Source organism: Gracilinanus agilis, chromosome 1 (genome assembly GCF_016433145.1).
Source record: "Gracilinanus agilis isolate LMUSP501 chromosome 1, AgileGrace, whole genome shotgun sequence".
In the NCBI taxonomy this organism is placed as follows: domain Eukaryota; kingdom Metazoa; phylum Chordata; class Mammalia; order Didelphimorphia; family Didelphidae; genus Gracilinanus; species Gracilinanus agilis.
Window position 1 is genome coordinate 169,226,480 of NC_058130.1, and position 21,434 is coordinate 169,247,913.

Genomic DNA, 21,434 nt, shown 5'->3' on the forward strand with positions numbered 1-21,434 from the left:
TCCAACCCAGAATGAATATTGTGTATTGGTTCCAAGGCAGAAGAGCAGTAAGGACTAGGCAGTGGGGTTTAAGTGACTTGCCCAGGGTCACACAGCTAGGAAGTGTTTGAGGCCAGATTTGAACCTAGGACCTCCCATCTCTAGGCCTGGCTCTCAATCCACTGAGGATTGAGTGATATTGATTGGGATGGATCTAAAATAATAGAATGGGAAGCCCAAGATTAAATGTCCCAATGATATTTTCTTAACCATAATGATATTTATGTTAATAAAACATACTTTACCTTTCAAAATAAAAAAAAATTGGAAACACCCTGAAGAGCCAGTTTTCTTGCCTTTACCTCTGATATCCCAACATAGCCAACCCCTCATTCCACACTACACCTTTCAGATATTCCCAAATAACCCTTTTTTTTAAAAACAGGAAGTAAAAATGCAAATGATTTTTATAAGAATCATCCATCTCCCTCATTTCCCCCACCAAAGCCTGACAGTTATTGCTATTTTTTTGCTAAATGTCCATGGAACCTATCAGGTGCAGATCAGAGAACCCGAGATCCATTGCAGCATGAGGAGCTGCAAGCTGTCAATTGTGTGACACAGATCACACTATCCAGCAAGCACTAGTCCCATCATTGTTACTCACCATAGGAAAAGCAAAGACCCAAATAAGCCATAGCTCATCTCCATGTTTCCCAAAGGCTTGCTTCTATGGCAATTCAACATGTAGTTAGATTAGTTTAGTTTTTTCTTTCTTTACTTTATTTTATTTGTAAGTTCCATTTGAAAAATCAAGATCATTCAAAAAAAGATAAAAATATTTACTCTAATAAATAATATTTCTTCTCCCCACAACCCTTTGGAAAATATGCAAATGAATCTTGGCCCTCTTCCTGTTCAAGCAGATGCCTTGATTCCTGGCAGAGTAAGATATTCCCAATCCAGACAGAAATATTGCTGTTGGATCAGAATATTAGTTCTCATTGTCCTTCCACAGTCTGCATAGCAGAATCAGTAATTCACATTCCTCATGGAGGCCACTTTGCTGGCTAGTCGACGGGGGAGACCTTTGGCTACCTGCCTATAATCCTCTGGTTTGGTCTTCAATAGAGTCACCATGTTCTGGAGGGTCCGGGAGGGCTGGAGGCCCAATGCATCCATCACATTTATCAGGTAGTCTGTAGGAATTAAAAGGGAAAAGAGAATCTATTTCTACAAGATCTTTCTCTGTAAGCAGGCAAGGATTATTACTCTAAAAGCAAACAAGCATTACTCAGGACAAAAAGCAAAGATGACCAGTGCATCCTCTTTCTAAATAAGGCACAACTACAGCACTGTAGCCTGAATAAGGCCACTACACGCATGAAGAAAAGTTCAGGGACCTTCTCCAGCTTTGGTTTAAGAAGCAAATAACCTACAGATCTGTCTAAGGTTTTCTAAATACAATGAAATACTTTATATAGCATATTACATTAGTACATGAAGACATATATGCAAAAGGGTCAATTCCTTTAAAAATAACTTCTTTTAGTAAAATTCCATCATAATATATATAACTGAAGTGTGAATTACTTAAACAGTGTTATAAAGAGGTATCACTATAAGCAATAATTATCTCCAATATAGGGACTTAGTTACAATAATTTGGAGAACTAAGGAAATATGTTTGCTTTTCTAATGTGTTAAAATTAGAAGGGGAAAACCATGCAAAGAAGGTTAATATGGCCTCTTAAACAGGTGTGACACAAATTGGGAGAGCAATTCTACCTATTTCTTCTTCCCTTCATTCATTCCCTTCTCTAAATTACTATGGCACTAAAAATCTGTACATACCACACAATGTGGCACTTGATTGCATACTGCATTTTGTTGTTCTCTACTTGTATCCTTGTGGTTCCTCAAATAAGGATAACACAGAAATAGCTCAATCAACACGGCTACTGACTGATTTTATGCTCTTATAATACTGGGCTCTTCCCAGAGATGCTTCCCTAGGGAATGAACATACTAAATCAAGCATCAGTTTGACTGCTCAAATAGCTTGTTCAGCTGATTGAAATTCACTGACACCTTGGAAGTCTCTTTTAAAATATGTTGGGAAAGGAATAGCACGGATAATTATAATTTACAAAGAATCCCAGGATCTCAGGGTTTCAGCCTCTCTTCCTCACCAAGACTTTTGCCTACAACAATTAATAAGGAGTAAAACAGATGAATGAATTTCATCTCTTTTCTTTCTCTAAATAAAATCTGCCCAGTGAAGTGGGAAAAGGTAGATGGTTTCCCTGTGATACTGATAGTTTAATAGATAAGAACACTGGAGTAGGAATAAGAATACTTGGGTTGTAGATCCAGGTCTGCAATTAACTAGCTGTGTGACTCCAGGCAAATCATTTAACCTCCCTAGGCCTTTGTTTCCTCACCTACACAATGCGGAGGTTGGACTAGATGACCTCTGTGGTCCCTTTCTGTGCTAAGATTCTATGAGTCTACAAATTTTAGACTAAGCCCATGGACAAAAACATGTCTCTTTTTGGCAAGCAATATGGCATAACAAGAAAAATGTTGGAATGCTAGGTCCTAGCTCCAATTCTACCACTAATTAGCTGTGTGTCTTTGGGGGAATGAATGTTTCCCTGGGAACCTCAGTTTCCCTAGCAACTCATGGTCATTCTTTCCAGCTCAAAATGTCCATGGTTCTATGAAAGTGCCTGATCCTAAAGGTTTTACCCCCACAAATATTTTAGCAACCTTCTCTGACACTGTGGAATAGATTTTTTTGAACATCAAATGGTTAGGTGGGTCCTCAGATAAAAATCCTGGCACTGGGTTTTTTTGTTTTTGTTTTTGTTTTTTTAAACCCTTACCTTCCGTCTTGGAGTCAATACTGTGTATTGGCTCCAAGGCAGAAGAGTGGTACGGGTAGGCAATGGGGGTCAAGTGACTTGCCCAGGGTCACACAGCTGGGAAGTGTCTGAGGCCAGATTTGAACCTAGGACCTCCCATCTCTAGGCCTGGCTCTCAATCCATTGAGCTACCCAGCTGCCCCCTCTGGCACTGGGTTTTCTTTGTTGTTACCATTTTTTGTTTTTTAAATCCTTGCTTTCGATCTTAGTAACAACTCTAAGAGAGAAGGGCAAGAGCTAGGCAGATGGGGAATAAGTGACTTGTCCAGGGTCACACAGAGAAGAAGTGTCTGAGGCCACATTTGAACCCAGATCCTTCCAACTCCAGGCCTGGTGCTCTATCCATTGTGCCACCCCCTACACTCCTCCTCCCCAGCACTGTTAATAATATCTTGTATCATTTAATATCTAACAGGGTCATTTCCTGGTGGCTCCTCAGAAAACTTTTTATTGTAAAAAGTTCTTTCTGCAGAGACCAGGCAGCCTCACACATATGAGGCTTCTCATGGACTCAAGCATGCTGAATGAAAGTAGAGTCTCCAGCACACACCATAGCTGGACACCAGAGACTCTTGGAGAGAGACCTTTGTGCCTTGTATTGGTGAAGGCTGGCCTCTCGCCTTTTCACCTCCCACTGTCACGTGCTTGGGCATGCTGCAAGGAGGCAAGTCCCATGCCTCATCTGGCAGCTGGTCTGTCTTGCCAGAGACATAAGGACAATTCTAAGTGACCCAAATGAAGAAGGCAAAGAAGCAGACTGGTGAGCAGTGTTGTTCCTTCCTTCTAACTCCTATGCATTTGTGCTTGGGGCCAGAAAGAGTGAGCCATAGTTACTGAGAGGGTGCACTAAAGGGAGGAAGAACCCCTGGGGGCCCACCAGACACAAGCAGCAGCAGCAGCCTCTGGAACCCTGCTCCCACGAATCCCAGCTTACCAATATCTGTAGCCAGCTGCTTGGTGGAGTGTGGGGTCAGCTCAGGAATCTGAAGGATCACATCACAATACGTCTGCATGGTGGCTCTGGCAATTGAACCCAACCAGTAGTCAGCCATGTTATCCAGCTCAGGCAACTCATCCCCTGAAAGGAAGAAAAAGCATACCAACAGAGACACTGGACAGGTAGGTCCCCATGAAAAATCCCAGCAGTCAATTCGAAGTTACCGAATACTTGGGTATCTACAGATTATGCCACATGCCATGAAGGATACAAAAGAAGCATAAAAAGGATCTGTCTTTAGGGAGCTCCAGGTCTAGATAAGACCAACACACAAAACAATCAGAAAATCAGTGCATGGTACTTGCATAACAAAAGAGTTGAAAGAAAAGAAAAACAGAGAGGGTTAGAATAGTGAGGGAAGATGACTGGGGCCTCTGACAGAGAATGGGGAGTGTATTCTGAGTGCTAGTAGAGCGGAGGAAGGGTATGAAAATAGCATGAGCTAACGTAACACATGGAAAAATCAATGAGCATGGCATATCTGGGAAACAGAGATGACCCTAGGTTAAAGGATGGTAGAAAATAATTTTAGATAGTAGTATGGGCCCAGATTATAATTTTTTTTCCTATCCATGTCTACAGACCTAGTGAAACCTAGTCCACCACCACCCTCTTCCCCCACTTTAAGAAATGTCTAAAACATTACAAAGAAAAGACTAGATGAAATGGGGAAGAGCTGTTTCGAAGAGGGGATGGTGAGAAGATGAATTCTATTTTGGACTTGCTGAATCTACCATCACAGTAGATCATACTAAATGGATATTTTCTATTGTTGGTTGGAAGCAGAGAAATGAAACACTGACAGAATATCAGAGACAGAGACAGCATCATCAACACAGCAGACAGTAGAAGACTAGCTAAGTGAGTGACCATAGGAAAGGAAGGTGAGGCAAGATGAATCTTAGAGAACACACTTAAGTGGAGAGAAGAGCCAGCAAAGAGCAGTCAGAGAAGTAGGAGAATAAGCAAAAGCCAAGGGAGAAGAAAGTTTCTAGAAGAAATGTTGAAAAGCTAGGTTTTTTAACAACAGCACAATGATATCTTTTAACTTTGGATTTGGTTTCAGTGGAAAGTCTTGTTACAAATGCTTCAATGTTCTTTGATTTAAATAGCAGCCACTTCATAGAAATGCTTTTGAACAAGTCACACACACCCAAGGACTTTTGACTTTACCCAAAGAGACCATGACGTTTTACCCTTGAGGTCAGTAACGCTTATCTCTATTTTCTAGGCCTTCGACCCAACCTGTGCCTATCAGCTGACCCTCAAGTTGAGACGAAGTTTCCAGGAACCTTAAACCTATAACCCTCTGCTTATCAATAAATACTATCAGTCTTGACCTATTCTATTATAAATGCCTATTAAGAGAGTGGCAAACATCAACAGGGTTACTTAAACATCTTAGTGAGTACTTTCTCCTTACTATAGACTCACAGTTCCACTGCTATAACTTTTTTTCTTTAACCCTTACTGTCTTAGTAAAGAAGGGGAAGAGCTGAGTAATTGGGATTAAGTAACTTGCCCAGGGTCACACAACTAGGAAGTATCTGAGGCCAAATTTGAACCCGGGTCTTCCCAACTCCAGGCCTGGTGCTCTTTCCGCTGTACCATCTAGCTAATTCTTAATCCAAAATTATTAATTCTATTAAAGTGGATTAACTCTCTGATGAGAAGGGTATAAAAAGAATACTGCAACAGGAATTAAAAGAACTAGCTTCTAGTCTGAGTTAAGCCACAAGGTACAAGCTAAGAGTCTTCCATTCTCTGATCTCAATGTCCTCATCCATAAAATACTCCAAGTGCATCAAATACATCCAGTGCAACATTGTATGAGTTTCTATTTTGGAAAAGGGTATTTAAGTAAGCGTCAAAGTCCTTCACTGATAGGACAGCATGGTGCTCTACAAACAGTGCTAGATTTGTAAGTCAGAGATCCCAAGTTCAAATTTCCACTCTTGTAACTAGAGGCAAATCATTTAACTTACATGAACTTCAGTTTCCTCATCTACAAAGAGAGGGCTTTGGACTGAATGACCTCTAAGCTTCTTTCCCACTACAAATCTATGATCTTGTAACATGCAGTGTTCTCATCTCACAGGTCTGTAATACTCAAAGGCTAGAAATTTCTGGATCAGTGTTCTTCCTGGGGCACAACAGCAGCTAAGTAATTCTTACCTTGCTCAGGAGGAAATGGCAGCTTTCCAGCATGTAATGCTAATTCCAAAGCAGAATCTTCCTGAGTAACAAATGGCTCGAGATTTAGAGGGAGGGACATGATATACTGCCCAATCTAAACAGAAAATAAAGTGCTATTATCATTAAGGTGCAGGCAGATTATGTACAAACATTTTATTAGCCCACAGAAAAAGGTTTGTGTGAACTAGTTTGCCTTCCCTTTAATTGATACCAAACAAACAAAACCAGCATTCTTTCTTATTCAACTTGAACAAACTCAAAGACATTAAAAGTCGGATGGTACATTTTGGGTTGAGGTGGACAACATTGTTTTAACCAGGAAGGCCCCCTGAGCTGGCTGCTCTTTTCTCTTGATATTCACTCCCCTGGTGATCTCATCTACCTCAGGTCAAAACAGACTCTTCAACTCTCATCCCTTTTGGGCAGAATCCCAAATCTACATTATCCAGGCTTGTATTTCTAACAGACAGCTTGTCTCTGCTTGGATGTTTTGGCCCTCATATCAGATTTGTGTTAGCAGGATGAAGGCAATTATTTAATATATTAATTATGCTAGCATGCTTATTCAGAGGCAAATAAGAACCAAAATCTCTGATCAAGATCTCTTTGACCTAAATTTCTTTGCAGTTTCCTTGTACTAACCATGATTCTGGATTTTCCTAAATTAATGATATTTTGTGTATGTGATGTAGATAGATTTTATGTGTATGCATCCATATTTAAAGACAGAACTCCTGACTTTCCTGCTATCTTATGTGTAAGTATATTTAAAGAGATGAAGAGATGAGCCATAGGTCATTTCCCTGCTGCCTACACATAAATACCACTCTCTGATGAGAAGTTTCAAATAATAATTTCAGATCCTAGTGCTATATGCAACCTATCTCTAAGACTCATTGCCCTATGTCCAAACTTTGACTACATGGGCAAGTTTATTATTGTGCTCACAATTATTTAGACTCATGGAGTTAATGCATCTTTATTTTTTATTTTTTATTTAATTCTTATTTTTATTATCACACAAAACACACCAACATATTGGTCATTGTTGTAAGAGCACACTCATACAAAACCAAAACCCCAAAATAAAGCTATAAGTACACTGACGCGAAAGATAGCATGCTTTGATCTGCATCCATCTGACTCCAACAGTTAGTTCTTTCTCTGAATTAATCCATCTTTAAAACAACTGCTGCATATAATTTATCACTTATTTTTTGGGTATATGTTTTGGGGTTTTGGTTTTATAAGATTATTCACTTACAAAAATGAATAATTTAGAAATATGTTTTGCATGATTATACATGTGTAACCCAGAAAAAAATTAAAAATAAAACAATTGCTGATGTAAACCACTAGATTTATGGCTGCCATACTTCATCATATAGGTATGGCCCAGTCAAGCTCAGCAAATTGCTGGCATGGTCAATACAGCTAACAGACTGGCTAAATTCAAGGATCTTGTGGGCAATTATCCTGGCTTACTGTTTTTTATGAATCAAAATCAGAAAAGTTCAATGCCCCAAATTACCAAATGTAAAAAGTCAAGCCCAGATCGCAAGTATAAAGAATGCTGGAAATAACCAACCATGTCCATTTTCCCTTTGGTTTGTAGATTCTTATATTCCTCCTGCCTCTCAAAGGATGGACTAGCCTTACTGGTTCAATATTCTTATCCTAAGACATCATGCTAGCTAGGAGGCACATGAATAGAAAGGAACAATGATGAAAAAGCACAGCAACAACATCTACAATGCCCTTGGTTTCTCCCCACCACAAGAAGGTATTTTACACAAGATTAGACAGATAGGCCTGGAAGGTAAGAATCCCCATTTCTAAGTCTACACCTGCTCTTTAAACCCCCAGATGGGTCAGAGATGAAAGGGAACTTTAAAATCATTTAGCCCTCACTCCTTGACCTCACAGCATTGACACAATCCATCACCCTCTTCTCTTCCAGTTTGCTGCTGCCTCCAGGATCTCCACCAACCTGTCTCATTGTTCCTTTAGGGATCTTCATTCATCATACCCACTCACCATTGGTTTCCCCTAAGGCTCAATCCTAGTTCTTCTCTTCTTCCTCATTTCAATTTCATTTGATAATCTCATCCATCTCTATGTTGAAGATTCTCCAGTCTACCATGTCCAGTCCTACTCTCCCTCCTAATCTCCAAGACATCTCAAACTGGATGTCCAACAGTCATCTTAAACTAAATGTGTCCAAAACGGAACTGATTATCTTTTGCTCTCTTCCTAATTTCCCTATTACTGTCAAGACCACGCCCCTCCCAATCACCCAACCTGTCACCCTGAACTCTCACTTTCTCTCCACACCACAGCCAATCAGCCAATCAACTGCTGAGGCCTCTCATCTTTATCTTGGTAGCATCTCTCCCATGTGTCCAATGTCAGTTGCTCTCCCTGCCAAATCTCTCTCCAGTCCAATCCAATCTTCACTCAGCTATCACACTGATCTTCCTAAGGCCCACGTGCCACCACCTTTCTCAATAAACTCCAATAGCTTCTTAGCCCAGATCAAATCCAAGCTCCTCCAGCATCAAAAATAAAATCCTCTCTTAGACTTCATAACCTGGTACCTTCTTACCTTTCCAGTCTTCTGACACCCTATGCTATCTCTCCTATCGGGTGATCCAGGGATACTGGCCTCCTTGTTCCTCACACACCATCCACCATCTCCTGGCTTCCCTGGCTTCTTCAAAGTCTTGGCTAACATCAATCAGTTCATAAATATCTATTAAGCATCTACTGTGTGCCAGGCATCAGAGTAAGTGCTGTCCTGCCTTCTGTAAGAAGTCTTTTTCAGCCTCCTTAGTCTTGGTGCCTCCCCTCTTGGGATCCTTCTCACTTTATCCAGTATGTACCTTGTTGGTACCTGGTTGTTTGCACGTTGTCTCTCTGATCAGACTATGGCCTCCTTAAACACAAAAACTGGTTTTTGCCTTCTTTGCAAATTAGCAGTTTCTGGTGCAGAATAAATGCCTCTTGACTGATAACTAGTCCAGCTCCCTTCACTTTTCAAATGAAGAAAATGAGGCCCAGAGAAGTTAAGTAAGTTGCCCAGGATCATTCAGCTGGTTTGTGGCAAGGCCATAACAAGAACTCAGGTCTTCAGATGCCTCCTGCTGAGAGTAAATTATTACATTTCATTACGTTTCTATAGGCCTCAATAGGCAGCTATCAGATGGCTCAGTGGGTAGAGAGCTAGGGCTAGAGTCAGGAAGACCTGAATTCAAATCCAAACTCAGATACTTACTAGCTATGTGACCCTGGGCAATTCATTTAACCTCTTCCTTAATCCATGGGAGAAGGATATGGGAAACCACTCCAGTATCTGCCAGGAAAATCCTAGGGCCAGTATGGTCCATGAGGTCACAAAGAGTCAGACACAACTGAACAACACAAATGGGCCTCAACTGCCTTGTGCATAAGAACCAAGCCCATGGCCCTGAGAGCTCCCTGTTCTCTTAATGTGGCTGTCATGAGAATCAAAGGGGAAAATGGGTATAAAATGCTTTCAAAATATTAAAGCACTTTATAAACCTTGAAGGACTACATAAGTATCAGCTACTTATGTACAATTGTCATAAAACTCTAGTTTTATAAAACTTAAGAAACTTGCTACCTCCCAGAATCCAAGAAGTGAACTGCTTGGAGAAGGCACCATGGAGATACCTACAGAAACCTCATACTGCACTGAAAGATCCAGAATGAACTTTGGGTTGTAGTGAAATTGAACCATGGGGGATTGTAACATATTTATTTTATATGTATTCTCTTATGCCAAAGGGGACTGCCCCCTAATTTGCTTTTTGTCAATGCACCTAGCAATCATTGATTTTGTTCTCTTTCCCTTTTATCCCCAAATTATTGTAATTTATAAGTTGGTTATATTTACAAGATCCATTGGGGAGACTAGTCTTCCAAAGGATCTCAGGGGAGATTGTGTAATTTGAATCTGTTACCCTAAAATCTACAATCCCCAGCAAAACTACTATTCCCAGCACCCTACTCACTTCCTGTTGTTAAGTGCTGACATAGACAGGATATAAATTGGGTGGAGTTCTATGTCTAGCTCTCTTCTCTTCCTGTGAGGGCAGCTGTGAACACGGGACTTTTGAACAGGTAGAAAACTTAGTCACGTGGTTCTATTTTGTCAGATAATAAACTTATAAAAATAATACTTAAAGTATTCAACCTTAAAAAAAAGTATTCAACTTTAATTTAATTCTTAAATTTGTTTTTACTGAGTCAATGCTGATTTTCAGGGCTAGTTAATTCAATGCATTTGTAGTACCTTTCTTCCAAAAAGCACTTCTGAAAAAAAGAATCTCATTAACTTCCCACTATTTCAAGAAACTTGTCAATATCATCTTACTTTTACAGAAAAATGAAACATAATCAGATGTGAATAAGAAAAAGTCATTGCCACACTAGCTTTCTTGGTTATACAACATTATTTCTCTATAAGGGCCTGGTCCTTAACATGCAGTGTAGCTGTACCAAACAATTTACCAGACTATGACAAACATTACTAGTTGACCTTTACTCCAACAAAAAAAAAATTGAAATTAGCATTTATTTTCAAGTAATTAGAACGAATTTTTTATAAAACCTGGCCAATTATCTATTTATAAGACTGAAAAAATAAAGTTCACTCTTTTGTTTGAAGCTGTCAACATTTTCCCTATTTCTATAAAGGACTGGAAATCACTGGGGCAAGTAGGTAGCACAGTGGATAGAGGGCTAGGCCTGGAGTCGGGAGGACCTAGGTTCAAATCTGGTCCTGGACACTTCCTAGCTGTGTGACCCCGATAAGTCACTTAACTCCCATCACTTAACTCATGCCATTCTGTCTTAGAATTGATACTAAAAATTTTTAAGGGCATCACCAATTTCTGATCCTGGAGCTTTCCACATATCACTGTATTTGACAGATTTCATTTTTTCCTTTTGATGAAGCTCCACTGTCATCCTGTAGATACCATATGTGTTTTCAAAGTCCTTTTAAATAAATATTCCCTTCAAGAATGCAATTTAAGTATAGATATTGTAAAAGTCAAGGTAGAAAATATAGAACAGGGATGAATAACTACTTAACCTAGAGTGTAGCTAAAACACAAATAAAATATTTTATTTGCCATGCCTGTCCCAGAAAAATCAATATGCTACGTTTCTTACATTGCTAATATATTCAAGAGGGGTAAGGCTAAATGTGGGAAGATCATCTGTCAAAGTCTCTCCAATTCCAGCTGTGTTCCAACTCTGAAAAATAAGGGGGAAAAAAAGTCAATATTATTAAATAATTTTGTCTTCATCAGTCACGTGAGTCCATCAATGACCTGATCTTAAAACCTAAACTAGGTTGATGGCATGAGGAGAGGAAAAAGATCTCTTATATCTTAGAATATGGCCTTGAAGCTACATGATACAGGAGGAAAGGCACCATAGAGACAGGAGAAACTCGAGTTCCTATGCCACTTCTTGCACATGCTAGCCATGAAACTATAGACAAGTTGTTTAAGTTCAAAGAGCATTACTTCCCTCATCTGTAAAATGAAAATGATAATACATACCCTGCCTACTTCACAGACTTATTATGGGAGTCAAATAAGATTATATATGCTTTGTAAACCTTAAAACAAGGGCAGTCAGAAAACCTTAGTTTCAATTCCAAATCTGGCACTTATTACCTATTTGACTCTGGGCAAATCATTTAACCTCTCTAGATCTCAGTTTCCTCAGCTATAAAATGAAAGGACTGGGCTAAATGGCTTCGAAGGTCCCTTGCAGCTCTAAATCCATGATCCTATTAACCTAGGTGCTATATAAATGTCAATTATTAGTGTTATTCATTTCTAAGCACTGACTTACTCCTCTTGGTTTTCCCCACTTCTAGGAAAGATTCTTTATATCGATAAATGCTTTTACTTCTTTACCCCTGCCCAGTTTTCTAGTTACCTTGTCCTGGTTCATACTTCCTGCTCTGAATTCCCTTCTCTGATCCAAATATGTCTTTGCCCTCAAAGTTTTCCTTTCTGTCAGTCAATTTCTAACTTATTACAAATCAACAGTTCAAATATCTATATTTATTCATTCAATTCAACAAATATTTACTAAGTGTCTACCATATAAAAAGTGCTATGCTGGGTGCTAAAGTAAAAAGATTTCAAAAAGATATGGTCCTCTCTTCCTTCTTCAAGAAGTTTAATGGGGGAGGGGGACAGCTAGGTGGCTCAATGGATAGAATGCTAAGCCTGGAAATGGGAGGTCCTGGGTTCAAACCTGGCCTTAAGCACTTCCTAGCTGTGAGACCCCAGGCAATCACTTATCCCCCATTGCCTAGCCCTTATGGCTCTTGTGCCTTGGAATCACTACTTAGTATCAATTCTAAAACAGAAAGCAACTTTTTTTTTAAGTTTAATAAAGGAGAGAAGAGAAATAGAGGCATCCAGAGGCCATTTAGTTTAACTCCTTCATTTTACAGATAAGAAACTGAAGGCCGAGAAGCCTAAATACTTTGTCCAAGGTCACACAGGTAAGTTTCTAAGATGGGATGCAAACTCATGTTCTCTGAATCCAGAGTCACTTTCCACTGTACCAGATCCTAAGTACAATAAAAGGAAAGAGATTGTTTCTGGTACTCAAAGGAGACTTCATGGAAGATGTGATATTTTAGCTGGATATAGAATTATGACAGGTGAAATGTGGGGAAAGAATTCCACTTGAGGAGAAGAGCAGGAGAAAAGTAATTAACATAAATGACAACCTTGTTTGGAGACTGCTGAATAGACCAGTCTGGTTGGAAAAAGAGGTTGATACAGCTGTGGAATAGTGGGAAATAAATATGAGAAGATATCTCATGATAAGATGATAAAGGATCTTAATTATCTGATTAAAAAGTTTGGATTTTATCCTAAAGGAGATTGTGAACAAGGGAATGGTATGATGGAGGAAGGATTTCCAAAAGCTTAATCAGGTGATAGGGCTCAAGATGTGCTATAAAGGTGAGGAAAAAACTGGAGGCAGGGAGGTTAATCTATAAGGATAATATAATTCTGACATTACTAAGGGAATAAGAACCTAAACTATAAGGTATGAATGAGAATAGAATTATGGATTTGTATTTTCATTGTTGTTTCATCTATGTTTTTACTGCTTCCCTGAAATGAACAATATTTTCTTGATAAATATGTATTACAACTGTGTCCCTTCTATTGATGGTATCACTGGGCTGCCAATTACTCAGGTTCAAAATATTCTTTACCTCTTCTTTCATTTCTCAGATCTAATCAGCTACCAAAGCCTGTCATTTTTTCCATCACAATGTGTCTTCCATCCATTCTTTCATTTCTGGTCTAAAGGACACAAACTTAATGTCTGTATTTTTTTTATAGGGTTTTTTTTTAAACCCTTGTACTTCGGTGTATTTTCTCATAGGTGGAAGAGTGATAAGGGTAGGCAATGGGGGTCAAGTGACTTGCCCAGGGTCACACAGCTGGAAGTGGCTGAGGCCGGGTTTGAACCTAGGACCTCCTGTCTCTAGGCCTGACTCTCACTCCACTGAGCTACCCAGCTGCCCCCAAAAGGACACAAACTTAATTCAAGTCAGTGCTATTAACTCTAGAATCCATAGTAAAAGATAAGTTATGGATGAAAAGTAAACCCTTATGATGAGATTCTAGGATATTAAAAATGGACTTTCCTTACAAGCCCTACAAAGAAAAAGTGAATGTTGGCCCTTCATTTAAGCCAGAAGCAATACCTAAGGAGTTCCAAAGATGACTGATAGATAACAGGGATCTGCAATAAATTATAATGGGTCCCTGAAAGAAACTTTTAAAAACTCACCTCCATCTTGGAAATTAATAAAAGCTGTTGTTTGATACGCAGGAAAACAGAATCGAAGGCCAATTGGTGAGCCTGCTGATTAAGGCGAGTTAGAGCCGTTCGAGAGGTAGATAGCAGATTGTGATTACTTGAGCCTTTTTCCTAAGGAAGAATAAAAAGCCATATTAATAAGCAGAAAATACTAAAAGATGTTTTACCAAGTTGAGGAAACAGTATTTCTAAATACAAGGCCCTGCTATAAAAGATATTAAGTGACAAAACTCTTTGAAAAATGACAGAAAAAAAAAACAGGATTTAAGGAATATCTTTCCACAACTTTGGACCATTCAGGGAATGGGGAGGAGGTGGATAAAAATCACTAGCATAACATCTATGTATACTAAGCACATAAACATGACCGTGATTTCCAAGGAGGTCAAGTCAACAAAACTCAACTAAAAGGCAGCATATGTACTGCTTGTGTAAGTTCCAATGAATTCTAAATAGCCTGAGAAAATACCACAACAGAAAATGTAACCTTAGTTTTGCTATTATAAATGAGTCTATTAAGACAAACAGACATAAATCAGATTAGCAATAAAGATAAACAAAGTTACTTTAACCCAATCACAAAAACACGGATGAATGGATTTACAGAATTACTTTAAGAAGTGTTGTGTCAGGCTCAAATACAGCCAGTTACAGGGGCCAGACTGTAGAAAGCAGGTAAGCCACATAAAGATGATACACCAAAATTAAGATCTAATCCTGCCCTAGGGTATGCAGTAGCCTGGGAAATCATTGGCTAAATAGCATAGGGATATGCAAGGCCAAAAACATGTAATGAGGTTCACTGGACAAGATTCAATACAAGATGGGGACAGTTTTTATACCAAATTTCCTGAAAACATTTCTGGACATAACACTGGTAGGCCACACATCATCAATGCCTCTATTCACATTATAATCCACAATTTGCCATTTGCGTCACCCCTTTTGTTGAAGGGTTTTTGTCCCCAAATGCCAAGAACATTTCTTCAGAGTTAACACAGGTGGACAGACTTAAGTGAGATTCAACTGTATAAATGGGAAAGAACAATGGCCATAGGGCAAGCAGCAGCATAAATCTCACACAATGAACCAGAACAACTATGATGGGGGAGGAGCATCGGACCCAAAAAACTTCAGAGTTAAGGACAACAGAAAAGCTTTTGCTCCCAAGGATGTTGTCATCTGGCCTCATACCTTGAGAGTATAAAGAACTTCCAATAAACTGGCATATTCTACTGGATTTTCCTTCTGAAGATAATTATATTCCTGCCATGGGTTCTTAACCGAGCTCTTCTTCTCTGTCAGGCTGCTATCCTGAAAGCCAGTGAGACTACGAGGGCTGTAAGAGTCTGTAAGATACTTCCCAGCTGTAGACAAAATCCTAGAAAAAGAAAGAGTATTATTATCATGACATCACATATGTGTGTGTGTGTGTGTGTGTGTATATATATATATATATATATATATATGGACTGGAAGGGTCCTTGTACTTTTCTCCAAATGTAATTTCCTAAAGTCTACTGATTTCCACATTAGAACTAAAGAAATAGAGGCAATGAGAGGTGAAGCTATTTCCCACTCTCAGAAGACATTCAAGAACTAAATTCATCAGGACAAGCTGGATGATTGTGAAGAAAGAGCTACAGAAATTAAAATGAGGGTTTTTTCCGTAAAACAAATTGCTTCAGGATAGGGAATATCTTGTTTCTGTCTTTGTATTCCCAGTGCCTAGCACAGTACCGTACCATAGTCAGTATTTAATACATTTTTACTGAAATTGAGGACCTCAGATTTTCTAATTTTATGCTCTTCCCTCCCTAAAAGTGCACATGAACTAGAAAATGGGAATAGGTTCAAGTGTGACCGGGCTATCCTCAAGAACAATAAAAACATAAATGACTTCCGGTGGGGGAGGGTGAGAGAGAGAGAAAGAGAGAAGGGAAGGAGGGGTCTTTGCACCTTTAGATTTATACTTCAAAGATTTGCCCTTTAAGTTGACCAAAAATGAAATTTTCACCCCTATGTATGAAAAAGACAATAAATCTCTATGAAGTATGGGCTGGCTTAGATATTGGTGATCAGAAATATAAGAAATCAATTTCTGGAGGCAGCTGGGTAGCTCAGTGGATGGAGAGCCAGGCCTAGAGATGGGAGGTCCTAGGTTCAAAGCTGACCTCAGACACTTCTCAGCTGTGTGACCCTGGGCAAGTCACTTAACCCCCATTACCTGGCCCTTACCACTCTGCCTTGGAGCCAATACACAGTATTGACTCCAAGATGGAAGGTAATGGTTTTAAAAAAAAACCAATTTCTTCCTTTGCGTAGCTGCTGTAATATAAGCCCCAGGCACTTCAGTAGAACTGATTTCAATGTGGCCTTTTTCCATCCAAATTTTAAAATAAAGTCAGAAATCTTTGCAACATAAAAGAGGGCAATTTTTAAAAATCACATTAAGTGCAGCAAAGTCTCTAAAGAAATGTTAAGGACATTTTCCTCTTTACCTAGAGAAGCATTATAAATTATCATCTGATTTACTATTATGTTAACAAATAGCATTGTGATCTCAAATTACCTGATTTCCTATTACATCAAAAGTATTGTGATAATTAGTTGAAATGTACATTTGTTTCATGTATTTCCTCAGTTAATTAAAGCTGTCAGCAACTCATCAATGCCATCAAAACTTGTGAATATAATAGTTTACATTTGGTAATTTAAAAGATCCATCCTTGAAATAACCCTTAAGGTATTTAATGTAAGTATTATCATACCAATTTTACAGAAAGGAAACTGAGGCTTAATGAAGTTAAGTGATTTGCCCATAGTACATGGGGCCTCAGTGTGTGATTTTTCAATTTAAACAGCCTCAGAGGGATTATAGCCTAAATCCCCAACATTTGATTCTATGTATGTCTTTCCAAGAACTAGCAACATTCAAGGGCAGAAAAATAAATACATATCACTTACATCTCTGAGTCACACATTATGGGAAATCCTTCAGCTAAAAGCCATGCAATCTCACTTTTACTCACTACAAAATCATTAAATTATCAGCTTCTGTAATGTGGCAACCTCACAAGAGAACCACAGCAAATTCCAAGCCTGCTGATGAAGTGAATTCCATAATATTTCAAGCAGCTGCCTCTGCTATGAAGGGAGTGGTTTTTGTTAGAAGTCTGTGTTCCATATTTTAGATAGTTTGGGAGATAAGATAAGCTTGACCAGCCCGCATCACTTATTTTGTCTTCTTTAGAGAGAGAATACATGGTAGATTATTGTCTTTACTTTCAAATCTCAATGTTTATAGGATTCAAGTCTAAGCATACAATATTTTGAATCTGTCTGTTCCTTTCCTTTTTTATCACCAAAACTCTTCACTTCGTCATGAATAACTCATTATAGGAAACTTGTGCTTCAAGCCTTTTCTTCCTTCAAACTCTGAGAAGTCCAATCTTGTATTTTTTTTTTCCCCTGGGACTCCATTCTAGGAGCATAGGGCCACAACCAGTAGGCAATGGGACACACAGTCGCTCAGGGTCACCCAGCTGGGAAGTGTCTGAGCCCGGACTTGAACCTAGGACCTTTTGTCTCTAGGCCTGGCTCTCAATCCACTGAGCTAGCCCAGCTGCCCCTATTTTAGGTTGCAGTTTCTTTAGCAGATGTAGTTTTTACAGGGTGGGGTTGCTAGCCCCACGCCCAACCCTCCTCCATTTGGTCTTCCCTATATTTGAAATATCAAGGTCAATTGCTCCTAGTCTTAAATTAGAACTGTAAATTAAATATCTACCTCTCCCAGGAAACCTTACCTGAAAGAGCCAAACCTCATTTCTATCTCATTTACTGCCAACACTGGATTTCAATATATTTTTGAGGCCCAATAAGGGCAACCTAATCACCATTTATAACATTTTTTATGTTTATTTGTTTCAGTCACATCCAATGCTTCACGACCCTATTTGGAGTTTTCCTGGCAAAGGTACTGGAGTGGTTTGCCATTTCCTTCTCCTGTTCATTTTACAGATGAGAAAACCAAGGCACACAGAGTTAAGTGACTTGCCCAGAGTCACATAGCAAGTCAGTGCCTGTCTATATTTGAATTCAGAACCTCCTGACTCCACTGCACCACCTAGCTGCCTATTTATAACATTATTTCTATGGAAAAATGTTTAGTGGTCCAAGCAACTTATTTAAAAATGAATTTCTAAAACACAACTGGGGAATGTCTACATTGTTTCCTCACTTAATCCAAAGACTTCTTGACAGCAGTGATGACTAACCAAATCCTTGCTATTAATCTTTATACTTTAGCATTACATAGAATCATGGCTTCTCACAGTGTTTGATGTTTGCTAAAGAAAGTAATGAAAATGACATGATGATGAAAACAACAATCATTTAATTTTTATCTAGGTACAGAGCAATAGGTCTTAAGCTATATAGATATTCAATTTGGTAGACTTTTTTGTTTTGTTTTGTTGTTCTTAATAAGCCCATACCTTCTATCTTAAAACATACTAAGTATTGGTTCCAAGGCAGAAGAGTGGTAAGGACTAGGCAACTGGGTTTAAGTGACTCGTTCAAAGTCACAAAGCTAGGGAGAGTCTGAGGCCAGATTTGAGCCCAGGACCTCCCTTCTCCAGACTTGGCCCTCTATCTACTGAGCCACCTAGCTGCCCCTGGATTTGATAGACTTGTAATGAATATAACATGCATTTTTAAAAATCATGTTTCCTCATATAAGAAAAACAACTGCTTGAACGCATGGGTCGGGGTGGACATGATTGGGGATGTGGACTCGAAACTACCACACCAATGCAACTACCAACAATTCGGAAATTGGTCTTGATCAAGGACACATGACAAAACTAGTGGAAATGCGCATCGGCCATGGGTGGGGGGAGTGCGAGGGGGGGGTGAAGGGGAAAGGAGGAGCATGAATCATGTAACCATGTTAAAAATGAATATTAATAAATGTTAAAAAAAATCATGTTTCCTTCTAAACCAGACTCTAAACAGAAAAAAAAATCATAACCCAAATCTTCCCTACCTGTTTGCTAGCTGCTGTTCAAAGTCCCCACAATGCCGCAAGAGCTCTCCACAGGTGGCTATTATCCTAAACAAAACCAAAAAAGCACTTTAAAAATTGAAGTATGCAGAATGCTGACATTTGCATGGTGAACAGTGTCTCATTGATAAAAACTCCAACTAGTCACAACATTTCATAATGCTCTGTTGAAGGTAAAAGTTAACTATTTAATGACTTGATAGAAAGTATTTCCTCCTTTGGCAATTAATATAAAAGGCAAATGATGTACATTTATAAAATCCTCCCTATCCTAGGTCTCTCATGCCATGAATCAGCTTTCTCTGCTATGGGAGTTCCAATATAAATCACAAAATTGTGTAAGGAATCTGATCTTGATAAAGGAGGAAGAAATAAGTACCCATCAAGTGGAGAAAGGCTGAACAAAATATGGTATATGAATGTAAGGGAATGTCACTGTTCTGTAAGAAATTATAGACACAAGAATTCAGAGAAACTTGGAAAGGCTTGTTAGAACAAATGCAGAACCAAATAACTAGAACCAGGAAAATAATTTACCCAATGAATATAATAATATAAAGGAAAACAATGCTGAAAGATTTCAGAACTTTAGTCAATGCAGTATCCAATCACGACTTCAGAGTTCTGATGCTGAAAGAGTGCCTCCAACTTCTCAACAGAAGTTTGGGAAAATGGAAGCTTGGGGAAGAGGGATGTTGGTGGGAAAATAATAAATGTTTTAAAAAAGAAAAAAGCATCAACAAAGCATTTTTTTGTTTTATATATAAAAGTAGTAGAATATAAATAAATAAAAGTGGTAGAAAATACTTAGGGAAAGGTATTCTGTAGAAATTTACCTACTTTCTTAGAAATGATCCTAATTAACCATTCTAAGGTAAAGGAGCAGAAAGAGCCAGGCAATGGAAGTTAAGTGATTTGCCAGGAGTTACTAAGAAGGGACTGAGGTCACCTTTGAACCCAGGGCTTCCTGTGTCCAGGCCTGGCTCTCTATCCACTAAGCAGCCTACCTGCCCCCAGGATGTTTTTTGAGGCACTATACAAAATTTATTTGTTGAGGCACTATACAAAATTTAGATTTTGATACTAGAGTAGTACCTCAGAGTTTCCTTTCTCTGATTTCATGAAAACTCAAAGAGAAATAACGTATTCATTCTTCAGATAAGATGCTAAGTCCATCATATCTGAGTTTAGTAGTTCTTTGATTTTCTTTTCTTTTTTTTTAAAACCTTACCTTCCATCTTAAAATCAATACTAAGTACTGAGGCAGAAGAGTGGTTATGGCTAGGCAACTGAGGTTAAGTGTATTGCCCAGGACCAAACAGCTAGGAAGTGCCTGAGACCAGATTTGAACCCAGGACCTCATTTTCAGGTCAGGCTCTCTATCCACAGAGCCACCAAGCTGCTCTCTAGTTCTTTGATTTTCAAGGCATCTTATATCAGACTTCAAATTTCAACAGTGGAACACTTTAACACTAAATCCATAACGTGAGGCAGATCCTGGAGATTAAAAATATCCTGAGTCTGGTTAACTTTTAACTTTCTCTCAAAATGCCAATCACCAGGGTATCTAGGCATTCCATCATAAGGAAGGTTTATGAGAACTAAAACATTCCATCACCCTCCAAGAACAACACAACTGCCTTGTACTGTATATACCATTTCAATGTATACCAAGAAACTGTGGACCAAGGGAAAGCAGAACATCCTAGCCTGCCAAGTCATGGTGGTGTTTATAGGAGGGGTCTGGGTCTGCTCTGGGATGGCAAAGGAGTCTCAGACCAAAGTGGTGCCCTGCTAACCTCTACACATCTCCCAAGCAGACCCAAATCTCCTTGTCAAATCTGGACTCAATTCACTTTGAGGGTTTCTAAACAGATGTCCCTACACCAGTCGGACTCCTGAGCATGAGACAGCAGTGTACCTCACCAGGCTAAAGGTTTTCCTAAAGAGATTTCATTGAACATAGACTCTGGTCTTAACTCTCTCTTTGGCAAATCACTTCTCCTCTCACACTGCCCTTTCCAGATAATGCTATGTTCTCTTATGATTAATTGTCCCAATTCTTAACAAAGAAAATAATTTTAGATTTTCAAATAAGGAACTGTCTTTTCACTTCTTCCATTCTATTTAAATATGTTTGTTTACCATATTCAACTTAATTCAATTATGCTAGAAGACATTATTTAGCTAAATCAATTATGTTTTAGAGTACTTTGTTTTTAATTTAAGAAACACATTTGGCCCTGTACAACTTGGCTATGGGGGTAAAGAAATATCAAGTCATGCAATTAAAAAAAATTTTTTTTTTTAAATAAACCCTTACCTTCCATCTTAGAATCAATACTGTGTATTGGTTCCACGGTAGGGTAAG

General features: G+C 38.8%; 1 protein-coding gene across 1 annotated transcript in view; it reads right to left on the reverse strand.

The window, feature by feature from the left end:
* Positions 1 to 751: 751 nt before the first annotated feature.
* COG7 (component of oligomeric golgi complex 7) overlaps positions 752 to 21,434 on the reverse strand; it is a 53,371-nt gene continuing 32,688 nt past the window's right edge. Inside the window, exons 11-17 of the mRNA XM_044657297.1 lie at positions 19,046 to 19,111; positions 15,193 to 15,379; positions 13,969 to 14,109; positions 11,299 to 11,382; positions 6,079 to 6,193; positions 3,841 to 3,984; positions 752 to 1,178 (exon numbers count right to left, since the gene is read on the reverse strand). Coding sequence (XP_044513232.1) covers positions 1,012 to 1,178; positions 3,841 to 3,984; positions 6,079 to 6,193; positions 11,299 to 11,382; positions 13,969 to 14,109; positions 15,193 to 15,379; positions 19,046 to 19,111 — 904 coding nt within the window. The 3' untranslated portion in view covers positions 752 to 1,011. The remainder of the gene's footprint in view (positions 1,179 to 3,840; positions 3,985 to 6,078; positions 6,194 to 11,298; positions 11,383 to 13,968; positions 14,110 to 15,192; positions 15,380 to 19,045; positions 19,112 to 21,434) is intronic.